The sequence below is a fragment of the Somniosus microcephalus genome, chromosome 9 (genome assembly GCF_052327205.1).
Source record: "Somniosus microcephalus isolate GS21.2 chromosome 9, FLI_Smic_1.0, whole genome shotgun sequence".
Lineage (NCBI taxonomy): Eukaryota > Metazoa > Chordata > Chondrichthyes > Squaliformes > Somniosidae > Somniosus > Somniosus microcephalus.
In genome coordinates this window covers 15,749,357-15,762,469 of record NC_140995.1, presented here as the reverse complement: position 1 = coordinate 15,762,469, position 13,113 = coordinate 15,749,357, and the positions used below count along the sequence as shown (strand labels likewise).

At 45.9% G+C, this 13,113-nt stretch overlaps 1 protein-coding gene across 1 annotated transcript in view; it reads left to right on the top strand.

Annotated features, from left to right (window-relative positions):
* allc (allantoicase) overlaps positions 1-12,527 on the top strand; it is a 71,611-nt gene extending 59,084 nt beyond the window's left edge. The window contains exon 12 of the mRNA XM_085996393.1: positions 10,666-12,527. Within this exon, the coding sequence (XP_085852519.1) occupies positions 10,666-10,809 (144 nt within the window). The 3' untranslated portion in view covers positions 10,810-12,527. The remainder of the gene's footprint in view (positions 1-10,665) is intronic.
* The last annotated feature ends 586 nt before the right edge of the window (positions 12,528-13,113 follow it).

Here is a 13,113-nt window from a genome sequence, read left to right as displayed (position 1 = left end):
TGGCTGATCATCAAAATTCATCACCCTGTTCCTGCTTTCTCTCCATGCCCCTTGATCCCTTTAGCCTTAAGAAATATATCCAACTCCTTCTTGAATATATTTAATGAATTGGCCTCTACTGCCTTCTGTGGTAGAGAATTCCACAGGTTCACCACTCTCTAGGTGAAGAAATTCCTCCTCATCTCTGTCCTAAATGGCCTACCCCTTATCCTTAGACTGTGACCCCTTCAAACAGCTGTGAAACGGTGATATTTCATCTGTCAACACATCTTGAAAGATGAAATTTCAGTCTGTGATGTCACCTGTTGCCGGGTGGCCATTAATTGGCCTGCTGAGCCCGCTGGGCGGGCTCAACAAGGTCAATCAAGTTAAAATCGCGTGGATTGGCTGCATCTCGATGGAGGCGGGACTACAACCCCGAAAGTTGTAGTCCCGCCTCCTTGCTGACTTCTGAATGAAAATCACCCCCTTGGGCTCACCCGGCAATGCCATTTATCTCAGGTTGCAAGCCAGTCTGAGTTAGGACTGGATAATCTGGTTTTTGCGAGGGTTGCCTGGAAGCTACTAAAGTACAGTAAATGTCTATTTGAAAAAAAAACTCTGTGACATGAAGGCAATAATTTATTTGAACAATTTAAGGTTTTCCAAGAATTTCCATCACCAGCAGTATAAACTCAGAATGCAAATCATGATCCCACCCTGATTGCACCTTCTGTCTGGCTTTGGATTTGGCAATTTACATTTGTAGGTACTGAAAGCAAAAAGCCGCGGTATAATGTGTGGTCTTAACTGGCTCTTCCCACTCTATTGTAAGATGTATATTTCTCCTTTCTCCCTTTTGAGTTCACTATGGTCATGGTACAGAATGGCTGCTTGCTGGAGCCTATTGCTCTGCCAACCTCTGGGGTTTTAAGGGGAAGGGTCCTAAATCCTCTGAGTCTTAAAAATCTATTTACACCCATTTTGTAATTTTTTGTAAACCATATCCCATTGGAAATATTGTCCTTTCACCCTGACAGTCTGGCCCACAATACCCAGGTTAACTCAGTCCTAAATAACAACAGAAAATGCTGGAAAAACTCAGCAGGCCAGGCAACATCCGTGGAGAGAGAAATAGAGTCAACATTTCAGGTCGAAACCCTTCGTCAGGACTGAAGAAGCACAGGAAATGAAACAGATTAAAAGGCCAGTTTGGGGGCTGGGAAATGGGGATGAGAGAACAAAAGAGAAGTGAAGAGACATTAAGAGGTATTCAAAACAAGATGAGATGGTGATAGGACTAGTGGAGAGACAAAAGACGGCTCTAGATTAGGTGTGAAATGCGCTGGCAGAATGGGAGACAGCTGCCATGTGGGAGAGAAAAGGGGGGAAGGGCACAAAACAAAGGTGTGGATAAAAAATATATGTAAAAATGTAATGGGGCCGAGGTTATGATCTGAAATTGTTGAACTCGATATTGAGTCCGGAAGGCTGTAAAGTGCCTAATTGGAAGATGAGGTGCTGTTCCTCGAGCTTACGCTGGGTTTCCGTGGAACAATGCAAGAGCCCGAGTATGGTGAGGTCTGAGTGGGAATGGGGCGGTGAATTAAAGTGACAGGCGACCGGAAGCTCGGGGTCACCCTTACGGACTGAACGGAGGTGTTCCGCAAAGCGGTCACCCAATCTGTGTTTGGTCTCAGTCCTATCTGTGCTTGTATTTCTTATTCACCTCTTTGTCCTGTTTGAGTGGGTGTTCTTCGCACTGTTGCCTCTTTGGTGGCTACCTCCTACATGAGAATACTGAGTATCTGTAACTTGAGATATATAGATAAATTAACGGGAACTTAGATTTAAGCTTTATGTGCGTCTCCCCCAAGCTCCGTGATCTGCACTTAAGTGGCCTATGAAGACAATCAGCTTCTGCACTCCTGGAGTAAGAGATGTTCCTCTTGCTCCCTGGGCTGCCCACACCATTCAAAAATCAGGTAATGTTTTCTTTCTTGTTTCTTTTACTTTCTATGTCAGTCTCCTTACTGCTCAAATTGCTCAACCAAGGAAATTTCACCATTAAACAAACATTGTAAGCAGGCCCTCTTTTTTTTTGTAAAAACTGCTTGGAACTCAGTAAATAGACCAAATACAGGAAACTCTTTTTTATCCGGCACCGACCGGACCGGCGTGGTGCTGGTTTATCAAAAAGTCCGGATTACAGAGAGGTATAGTAAAAGTTACGAGAGCCCCGTACACAGCAACAGATCCAGGCATCCCTGTTGCATAGCAACAGGTGCAGGAACCTCGGCCACAAGATCCAGGCGTCCCTGTTGCTTAGCAACTGGTGCAGGAACCCCGGTTACACAGCCACAGATCCAGGAATCACAGAATCCTCACAGTACAGATAGAGGCCATTTCGGCCCATCGAGCCTGCACCGACACATATCCCACCTGATCCCCGTAACCCCTACACCAACACATATCCCACCCTATCCCCGTAACCCCACGTATTTAATCCCCCTAACACTAAGGGTCAATTTTTATCATAGCCAATCAACCTAACCCGCACATCTTTGGAACGGCCACTAATATGAAGTAAAACTTACCTGAACCTACTCCTGAATTTTGCCGGTTAACAGAGATTTCCGGTTATTTAGGTGCCGGTAAATCGAGAGTTTCCTGTATAGTGGTTTGCATGTCTAGTTAGAAACAAAGCAATAGGCTCCAGCAAGCAGCCATCCTGTGCCATGACCGTAGTGAATTCAGAAGGGAGAAAGGAGAAATATGCATCTTACAATAGAGTGGGAAGACCCAGTTAAGACCACATAAACTGCTCCACTATGAGTGGAAGCCTTGTATAATTTTTACATGTAGTGGTCTTAACTCTCTGGTGGGCATTCTTCAGGACCATCTAACGCTCTTGCCTGTTTAGAATCCTGCACAGTGGTGGTTTATTCATGTACTATATTGCAGATCTCTCTCAGGAATCAGAATTGCTATTTTGCAGTTGTTTGTTCTGTTAGGAGGCTGCTTCAAGGATGGCTGCGCGAGGCAGCAACTTTAGAGCTTTCACAGATTTATGTCTTCCTCTTAGGCTGTGCAGCTGATTTAGTTCGTTAATATAGTTAGTGATTGCTTTCAAATGAGGAACAGGTTAATCTTTAAATAATCGTTCCCTCTTGTAATTGAGGATAGGGAGCTTGAAAAAAAATGTAGATTTCCTTTGTTAGGTCAACTATTGGGTTAATTCTTTACCGATAGTAAATAAGTGGGAATTTAAATGCTTTGTATGTACCTAACTGTAGAAATATAATCAACAACTATTTAATTCCTATAACTCAAGTCTTTGTACCCTTCAGCTATGTCCTTTCACCTTCCTTAAAGAGCAAGACTCAGCTCAGTCACTGGCAAGAAATGTTAAAGCGTGTCTTTGATTAGGAACTCCTGTAACCTTTACAGTGTCACTGCTAACTACAAATACCTGAGTAATTCTATCATAGGCTGCAGGCTACTGTCCACATTCTGGAGACCCTCTGTGCTCAGGTTGCATTGCTTGATTATTGCTGTTGTTGGAAGGGTTAAAATTGCAATGTGACCTGCTGCTGATGTGAGTGACACCCAGCTGCTCCTGAACTTCTCCACATGTACTTCCCCACACATGGCGCTGCTGGAGAGCATGTCCACGGATCTCTCTGAATAGTGCTGAGCTATGGGTCCCCGTGTTTGTCTCTAAGTGTTCACCAATCAAGTTGCAGCCAGTCACCTATTCATACCACCTTGCGCTGTCATATATATGTAGGCAATTGATTGCTTGCCACAGTCCCATGTGTTATAACGTCATCCGTTGGAAAGTGGGCTCATTAAGGTCTGTTCCAATACAAAGGGGAAGAAGGCAGCACAGTGGACCTCCACACTGCACCTGCTTGCCGCTCATTCCCTTCCACCTCTGCCAGCCCTGCATTGCTCGCTCTGAATTTCACTTTGTGTTTCCCCATCTGCATCACCCCTTGGTGTCATATTTGACCCCGAAATGAGCTTCCGACCACATATCCGCAGCATAACAAAGATCGCCTACTTCCACCTCCGTAACATCGCCCGTCTCCATCCTTGCCTCAGCTCATCCGCTGCTGAAACCCTCATCCATGCCTTTGTTACCTCTAGACTTGACTATTCCAACGCACTCCTGGCTGGCCTCCCATGTTCTACCCTATGTAAACTTGAGGTCATCCAAAACTCGGCTGCCCGTGTGCTAACTCGCACCAAGTCCCGTTCACCCATCACCCCTGTGCTCACTGACCTACATTGGCTCCCAGTTAAGCAACGCCTCGATTTCAAAATTCTCATCCTTGTTTTCAAATCCCTCCATGGCCCTCGCCCCTCCCTATCTCTGTAATCTCCTTCAGCCCCACAACCCCCCGAGATATCTGCGCTCCTCTAATTCTGCCCTCTCGAGCATCCCTGATTATAATGGCTCAACCTTTGGTGGCCGTGCCTTCTGTTGCCTAGGCCCTAAGCTCTGGAATTCCCTGCCTAAACCTCTCCGCCTCGCTACCTCTCTTTCCTCCTTTAAGACGCTCCTTAAAACCTACCTGTTTGACAAAGCTTTTGGTCACCTGCCCTAATTTATCCTTATGGGGATCGGTGTCAAATATTTTATCTTAAAATATTCCTGTGCAGCGCCTTGGGACGTTTTACTACGTTAAAGGCGCTATATAAATACAAGTTGTTGTTGTTGATTGTCATGAAGTATCTCTATATGGGCTGGACCTTGCTCCAAGTGTGCATGGTAATGGCTGACGTTTAATGTTTGTTCCTCTCCACTGTGTACTGTAGTTTGTTCTCCTTGCTCTGTGAGGTGAGCAGATTGGACATTATAAGTACATAATCTCATACATTTTGTCAATTTATGACAATCATTTAAAATACCTTAAAAATTAACTGCATTCAATTGAAGACTTTGTTTTGAAAGGAGGCTGTGACAGGATGTGATCTTATTTGTAGATTCATGAACTTGATATAGAGGTAGACCTTTGCCTCTACCACCTGGACGTTAAGTATCGTGCGGGTGGAATGCAAAGAGGAAAATCAGGCAGGGAGGATCCCACATCTGTACTTATGGATGAGGAAGACCATTTGTCCCATCTTAATTCATTCATCTTGCCATCCCAGGTATCACCAGACTGATACCTGGGATGGCAGGAATGACGTATGAAGAGAGATTGAGTCAATTAGGGTTATACGCGCTGGAGTTTAGAAGAATGAGAGGGGATCTCATTGAAACTTATAAAATTCCAACAGGACTGGACAGACTAGATGCAGGAAGGATGTTCCCAATGGCGGGGGAGTCCAGAACCAGGGGTCACAGTCTAAGGATAAGGGGTAAGCCATTTAGGACTGAGATGTGGAGGAATTTCTTCACCCAGAGAGTGGTGAACTTGTGGAATTCTCTACCATAGAAGGCAGTTGAGGCCAACTTATTAAATATATTCAAGAAGGAGTTAGATATATTTCTTAAGGCTAAAGGGATCAAGGGATATGGAGAGAAAGCAGGGACAGGGTACTGAGTTTGGATGATCAGCCATGATCTCATTAAATGGCAGAACAGGCTCGAGGGGCCGAATGGCCTACTCCTGCTCCTATCTTCTATGTTTCTATGTTTCTAACCACCCCACCCCACCACCCTGCCCCACCCCCCATTGCTGCATCTAGTTGTTTCTTAAAGGCTTTTGGGGCTTTGTCTCCACCAGTCTGCCCAGAAGTGTTGATCACTCTTCCTGATATCAGTCCTAAAACTACCGTTTACTAGTTTGAACCTATGTCCTCTTGTCTTATTCCCACAGTTCATTTTTAAGTAGTATTCCGGATTAATCTTTTCATTCCCTCAACTACCTCTATATGATCATCTCTCAGATGCCTCAATCCCAGGCTGAGAAGACTCTCCAGTTTCTCCTCATGACTCGGACCCCAGACGCTATGGGTCTGTTTTTTGGAGTTCTTCTCTGCACTGCTTCCAGCACTTGAATGTCTTCCTTGTTTCTCAACCGCCAGAACTGGCCACAGTACTCGAGGTGTTGGTCTGACCATAGCACTGACTTGTATTCTACTGTTCTGGCTATTGGAGCTCAACATTCTATTGTCTTTGTTGATTACTGTCCTGCACTGCTGGGCATTAAGTCTAATAAGACTCCGAGGTCTCTTCCAGCATCATCCTTGGCTATTTCATAGATTACATATATTGCCCATATTTTCTTGCTTCATGCAGTACTTTACATTCATCTGCATTACATTTTATCTGCCATTATTTAGCCCACTCGCATATTTTATTTTACTGGTTCTGTAATTTCCAGGCTGCCTTTTCTGTTTTCATTTCCCCTCCTAGTATGATTGGTCTGCAAATTTGACCAATTTGCATTTAGTTCCGGCACTAAATGCACTTGATTGATGTAATTTAGAAACAGTCGACCCAACATCGAGCACTAGGACACCCCATTCAGTGCTTCTCCCACCTCTACATGACCCCTCTAAATCAAATCAAATCAAATCAACTTTTATTGTCATTGTTAGTGCACAAGTGCAGTACAACGAAATGTAGGCTTGCGGCTCCCGAGAATGTACATTTGGATTAAGACATTTAAACATTCAACATACATTTGGCTTGTAGTATATTAACATAAACATAACCATAATAAAGTGCATTGGCAGATGTGCAGGCTTCAGAGTTTATTTGTGGAGTTCAGTAGGATGACAACCCTGGGAAAGAAGCTGTTCCTAAATCTGGTCGTACGGGTGCGAATGCATCTGCAGCGTCTCCCAGATGGCAGGAGGGCGAACAGACTGTGGCTGGGGTGGGTAGGGTCTTTGATGATGGACCGTGACCTCAGTAGACAGCGTTTCTGGTATATGTGCTCTATGGTCGGTAGCCGGGTGCCGGTAATGCGTTGGGCAGTTTTGACTACCCACTGCAGGGCTTTCTGGTCATAGTAGCTACAGCTGCCATACCATACTGTGATACAGTTTGTCAGGATGCTCTCTATAGTGCAGCGGTAAAAGTTAGAGAGGATCAGGGGTGACAGGTTACATCCCTTCAGCCTCCTTAGGAAATATAGGCGCTGCTGGGCCTTCTTCACCAGAGAGGAGGTGTTGAGGGACCAGGAGAGGTCTTCCGTGATGTGGACTCCGAGGAACTTAAAGCTGTCCACCCTTTCCACCACAGCCCCATTGATGTGGATGGGGGTGTGACTTCCGCCTTTGGACTTCCTGAAGTCCACAATGATTTCTTTGGTTTTCTTGATGTTAAGGGCCAGGTTGTTATCGGCGCACCACTTCACGAGATGCTGGACCTCCTTTTGTTTCAGTACCTTTTGTTTTCTGCTCCTTAGCCAATTTTTTATCCATTCCCAAGTTTCACCCCGAATCCCTGCAGCTTTGAAAGATACTGGGGTTTCAGAATGATACTTAGAAGATTAAATTATGAGACAGGTTGCATAAACTTGGCTTGCATTCCCTTGACTATAGAAGATGAAGGGGTGATCTGATTGAGGGGTTTAAAATGTTAAAAGGATTCAATAGGGTAGATACAGAGAAACTATCTCCTCTGATGGGGGCATCAAGAACGAAGGATGTAATCTTAAAATTGGAGCTAGGCCATTAAGGAGGGAAAAAAGGAAAGTACTTTTTCACTCAAAGGGTAGTAGAAATCTGGGATTCTCTGCCCCAAAAGGCTGTGGATGCTGGGACAATTGGAGCTTTCAAGACCGAGATCGATAGGTTTTTATTAGGTTAAGGGTATCAAGGAATAAGGCAGGAAAATGGAGTTGGGGTATAGATCAGCCATAATCTAATTGAATGGCAAGCAGACTCGAGGGGCTGAATGGCCTACTACTGTTTCGATGAGCTTGAGTAGTAGCCTTTCATGTGAAACTTGATCAATGCCTTTTGGATGCAATGTGGTAGGATTCACCACAGTCCACTTGGGTTGTCACTTCATTAAAGAAATCAGGGTGGTTTTATCAGGCTCCTAAAGCCATGTTGACTGCTATTTACTAGTGTAAGTAATCGTGAATTGGAAGAAATTGTGAATTGTAAAAGAAATAATGGTTTTACAAAAGAAATGGGTTTGCCTACCTCAGCAGCCAGGATAAGCTGATGGCACAGAAGAATTCCAATCATGTCAGATGAGGAGTTGCACCAGGAGCTGAGGTCGTTACAAGGACATAACACGGAACAGGCCTTCGAGTTTGCATAGCTGGGCCTGATAAGAGGTCGAGCAAGGAGCTTCATGATAAACAAACTGTCTAGGAGAAGGTAGCAAGATGTCCAAACAAGAGACAAGCAGAGGAATGATCTCATGAGACTGGGAGGGGTTTGCCATAGGTACCTATTTCTCTAATTGGACAATTGAATGGGTAAAAGTGGTTAAACAAATGATTGATGCAAGGTATCCACTGCCACCCCACCCCCCCACGAAATAAGGTATATAAATGGGCAGCCGAAAGGGAAAAACGGGCAGAGAGGGAAAGAGCTTCCCTGAGGTGGATCCATGCTAGCTTCGGCTTAACACCTCCGCCAGCCTCGGGAGATGACCAAAGAGGAAGAGACCACTGCCGTAGGCGGGAGGGATCCGAGACCACCATTCTGTCTCCACGTCTGTCCATCGGTCCGTTCCGGGGCCGGTAATCCATTCTCATCTGTTACAGGTTGTATGTTTACTGTGTCTATCCTGATTGCGTGTTGCATTTGATTATATTTGAACTGCCGCTCCTTGATAAAACGACCTGTGACTCCTAAGACCCTTTGGGTAATCTGTGTGTGACCTGTGATCCAAATCTTACACTAGGTAGTTGTCAAGTTTGCTGCTGATAATTAATTCCATTATTTTACATGGACTTGAAGTATGACTGATACGTCTATAGTTTCTTGCGTCTGTTCTGTCACCCTTTTTGAATATGGGCACTACATTAGTTGGGTATTACTGTTTTTAATCTGTTAGTATCCTCAGTGTCCATTGACTCTCTCATAATGATTGTCACAAATTTCCTCCCTGATCTTTCTCAGCACTCTGGTATAAATACCAGCTAACCCTCAGAATGTAAGGGGGAAAAATTCAGTTGTTTGCGCCTCCCCTTAAGAGGGCGCTAATAGGGCACTATAGCAACTAGCGCCCGTGCGCGGCGATGTTTGTGCCGTTAGCAAAATTAACTAGACATTTTGCGGCGGCACTAAACACTACCACCACGATCTCCTGGGCCGGCAGATTGTGACGTCAGTTGAGTGTGCAACGCCCCGTTAGCACCCCGGACCGGATATTGAGTGGCGCCCCCTGCCTTACCGCCTGCCGCTAACAACGTCAGGTTGAGGGGAGCGTTTTGCAGTCAGGAAGGGACTGGGGGAGCGCTATTTAAAGGCGACCGCTTCCTGCCTTTTTTTGTCGGTGACATTTTTGCACCACGCATTCTGAGAGAGAGAGAGAGAGACTTCTGGAGAGATTCAACGCTGTGTGAAGGAGTTTTGAGTACTGAGCAGCACTTTGCAGGTTTATTTTGATTTGCCCTTCCTTGCTTCGCCCGTGCTCTGAGGTAGCGCCTCGCTCCTCGGCCTTTGCGCCTTAAGACAGGTGTGAAGTGCCTGATTTAGCGCTCCAATCACCTCCGGGGCGATAAAAGCCAAGTTTGCCGTCAGAGGCGATAATTAGCGCCAGGCGCTAAACTTTGCACACGGTCGATAATGGCGCCCCAAACGGGGTGATACGGAATTTTCCCCTCTTGTTTTAAGCCATTTCAGCTTGTCTTGGACGTCCATCTCAATTATAATGAAATAGAAGGAAAATTGGTGGGGGTTGTTACGGATGTAGCATCCTCCCACCTGATGTGCTCTGCCTAGGTGACACTGAAACCCCAGGTGGTAAAGACTAAAATCTATCCCATAAAGAATCTAAAAAACATAGGGCTGGAAATTCGGTGCATTTGTGCCTCCTGTTAGCGCCTCCGGGGGGGTGGGGGGTGGGCGCAAACGGCTTTTCGCCTGGGCGCAGCGGCGCTAACGGTTCCCGCTAAATTCAGAGGCTCTCCTCCCTCTGGCCACGTTTTGCAATCTTTCTCTCTGCCTCCGCTGCCTCCGACGGCGACGCTGGAGGGCGAGGTCCAGTGCCAGTACAGCCCCCATTAAATGATGGAAATGTTGCACTATCAAATGTAACCCAAATGAAAGTGACACATTTTTCTCAGCCAGAATACTCCTTCAAGTTGAAAACGCTCAAATTGCTCAAAACGCCTGTTTGCTTTGGTCAAACTGACAAGGCAGCATTCTTTGCCAACTAAAAAAACCCCCGGAAGTTGACGCCTTTATATAGCGCTCATCCGGCTGCATAACGCCTCCTCTACCTGTCGGCAGGCGCTCAGGCAGGGGGGGCGAGAGTGAATTTCCGAGCCGGGGCGCTGCGCACCCGGATGACGTCATGATCTCCGGGCGCAGGAGATCGTGGCGTTCGTGGTTACCACCGCTGCAAACCTCCACCTCAATTTCGCAGGCGTCGGTACTATCGCCGCGCCCGGTCGCAAAGCCGGTAGCCCCCCCTGGAGGCGCTGAGGTGCCCAATTTCTCCCCCAGGTTTTCTAAACAGTTTTGCTTGAAGACAATGCTCCTTTCCATCATTATAAGTCTGTAATAATTAATTGGTCTTTTTTCTTTCAATCTTAGCTGAAACCACACCAGCAACACTTTTTCTCCATCGAAATGAAAGATATTGCAACTCACGTGCGGCTGACGATGAAGCCAGATGGTGGGATCAGCCGGATGCGGCTTATGGGATACCCACGCACTCTGCCCGCCGTAAACCTGTGAAAAGAATCTCTGTAAATGCATTGCAAATTCTTCTCAGTTGCAACATCAGCTCTGTTAGAAATCGACTTGTCCTCGTCTGCCAACTTTTCTTTGTTCCAATTTGTCTTATGTCATTGACACTACAAAATGATTGGCCTCTTGTGAGGAAGCTAGAAAGCTAAAATTATGAAAGTTATGAGGGAAAACTTCTCCCATTTTATATACCAATCATGCAAGCATGTAGCTTTTACTACTGCAAGGGCTGTGGAGGTACTGGCCTTCTATGAAGGCATTAGCAGGTCTGATTTTGTGATTCTATAACTTATAAATTATGGGTCGAAATATCCATGTAAATCCTGATATCAACCTCTGCTCCTGCCTCAGCTGAATTATTTGGGGTCGGGAGAGGTTCCCTTATTTAAATAAAACCAGGAGACTTCTACGCCACTCTGGGCACCTACCATACCACCAAGGGCGGGAGAAGTGGTAGAGGCCCACTGCTTGGTTGGTCTGCAGCGGCCCTGCCTATAAATTTGATTTTGAAAGGGCCCATTGGCCTCTTGCAAATAGAGCTGATCAGACCCAAACACTGCCAGAATTTATTCGGGATTCTCACTTTCCACCTTCCAGCGGGATGGTGTGCCCTCCTTTCACCCTGCTGCGCCTGAGGGGAACTCCTACCCTGGGAGGCCCCCTCCTCCACCTCATCCCCTTTGACGTGGGATTGGCGGGAGGTTCTGCCTCAAACCGGCCCCCCCCCCCCGCTGAGGAGGCTGAAAATGCCAGGATTTGGCGTGTTCGAGTCTTATTCAGAATCACAGGCCTTGCTCTGCATTTTTGCCTGACTTAAGGGTTGAGTGGGATGCCTTCAGGGTTTTGGAGCCTACTTCTCACTTTTAAGTACTACAGGAAACTCTTTTTTATCTGGCACCGACGGGACCGGTGTGGTGCCGGTTTATCAAAAAGTCCGGATTACAGAGAGGTATAATTGAAAGGTACAAGAGCCCCGTACACAGCAACAGAGCCAGGCGTCCCTATTGCTTAGCAACAGGTGCAGGAACCCCGGCCACAAGATCCAGGCATCCCTGTTGCTTAGCAACAGGTGCAGGAACCCCGGTTACACAGCCACAGATCCAGGAACGGCCACTTATATGAAGTAAAACTTACCTGAACCTACTCCTGAATTTTGCCGGTTAACAGAGATTTCCGGTTATTTAGGGGCCGGTAAATCGAGAGTTTCCTGGTGACACTCACTGAATTTAAATGAAGATACTTTGAATATATGCAGTTGCCAGGTTGTAGGCTAGGAGTTACTGCCAGTGGTGTTACTGTACAGACGTTTAATGCACTTGTACCAAATGCGCTCCTGCTATTTTAATGGAGATGCTATGGGTTAACGGCTCTATTAAAATATCAGAGAAAGAAATGTGGTACGAGTGCATTTGTGAAATAACAAATAACTGTAATATCCAGTCTACGTTTAGCTTATTTCTTACCTGTAAAATGGTGTAGCCTTTATTCTTTGCAGACAGTAATAGGTTACTTTCAGTGGTATAACCATCTCTTTACTCTTTGGGTTATTTTTCTCTCTTTAAATGTCTGCCCAATGTTATTCTGATGGGAGAGCGAAATCAAATATAATTTTTAAAAATCGGAAAAAAGAACCAAAAAGCCTGGGTTCAAAAAGTGATTGTGCTTTAAAAAAAAAATCACCTATTAAAGACTGCATTTTAAATGTGTGAGTGCCTTCTGTGTTCGTATCAAACGGAGTAATTTCTGAAATTCATTTTGATAGTATGATCGAAGCCAAGAGGAAACACAGTGGAGGGGTAAATTAATTCGCAATCAATGTTTTTTATTTATTACTGTCGGGAGGTGCCGTCTTTCGGATGAGACGTTAAATCGAGGCCTCGTCTGCCCTCTCAGGTGGACGTAAAAGATCCCGTGGCTACTATTCGAAGAAAAGTAGCCCCGTGGCATAGTGGTTAGCACTGTTGCCTCACAGCGCTAGGGACCCGGGTTCGAATCCGGCCTCGAGCGACTGTCTGTGTGGAGTTTGCACATTCTCCCCGTGTTTGCGTGGGTTTCCTCCGGGTGCTCCGGTTTCCTCCCACAGTCCAAAGATGTGCGGGTTAGGTTGATTGGCTATGATAAATTGACCCTTAGTGTTAGGGGGATTAAATACATGGGGTTACGGGGATCAGGTGGGATATGTGTCGGTGCAGGCTCGATGGGCCGAAATGGCCTCTATCTGCACTGTGGGGTTTCTGTGATTCTGTGATTCTGTGAAAAGCAGGGTAATTCTGGCCAATATTTATCTCTCAA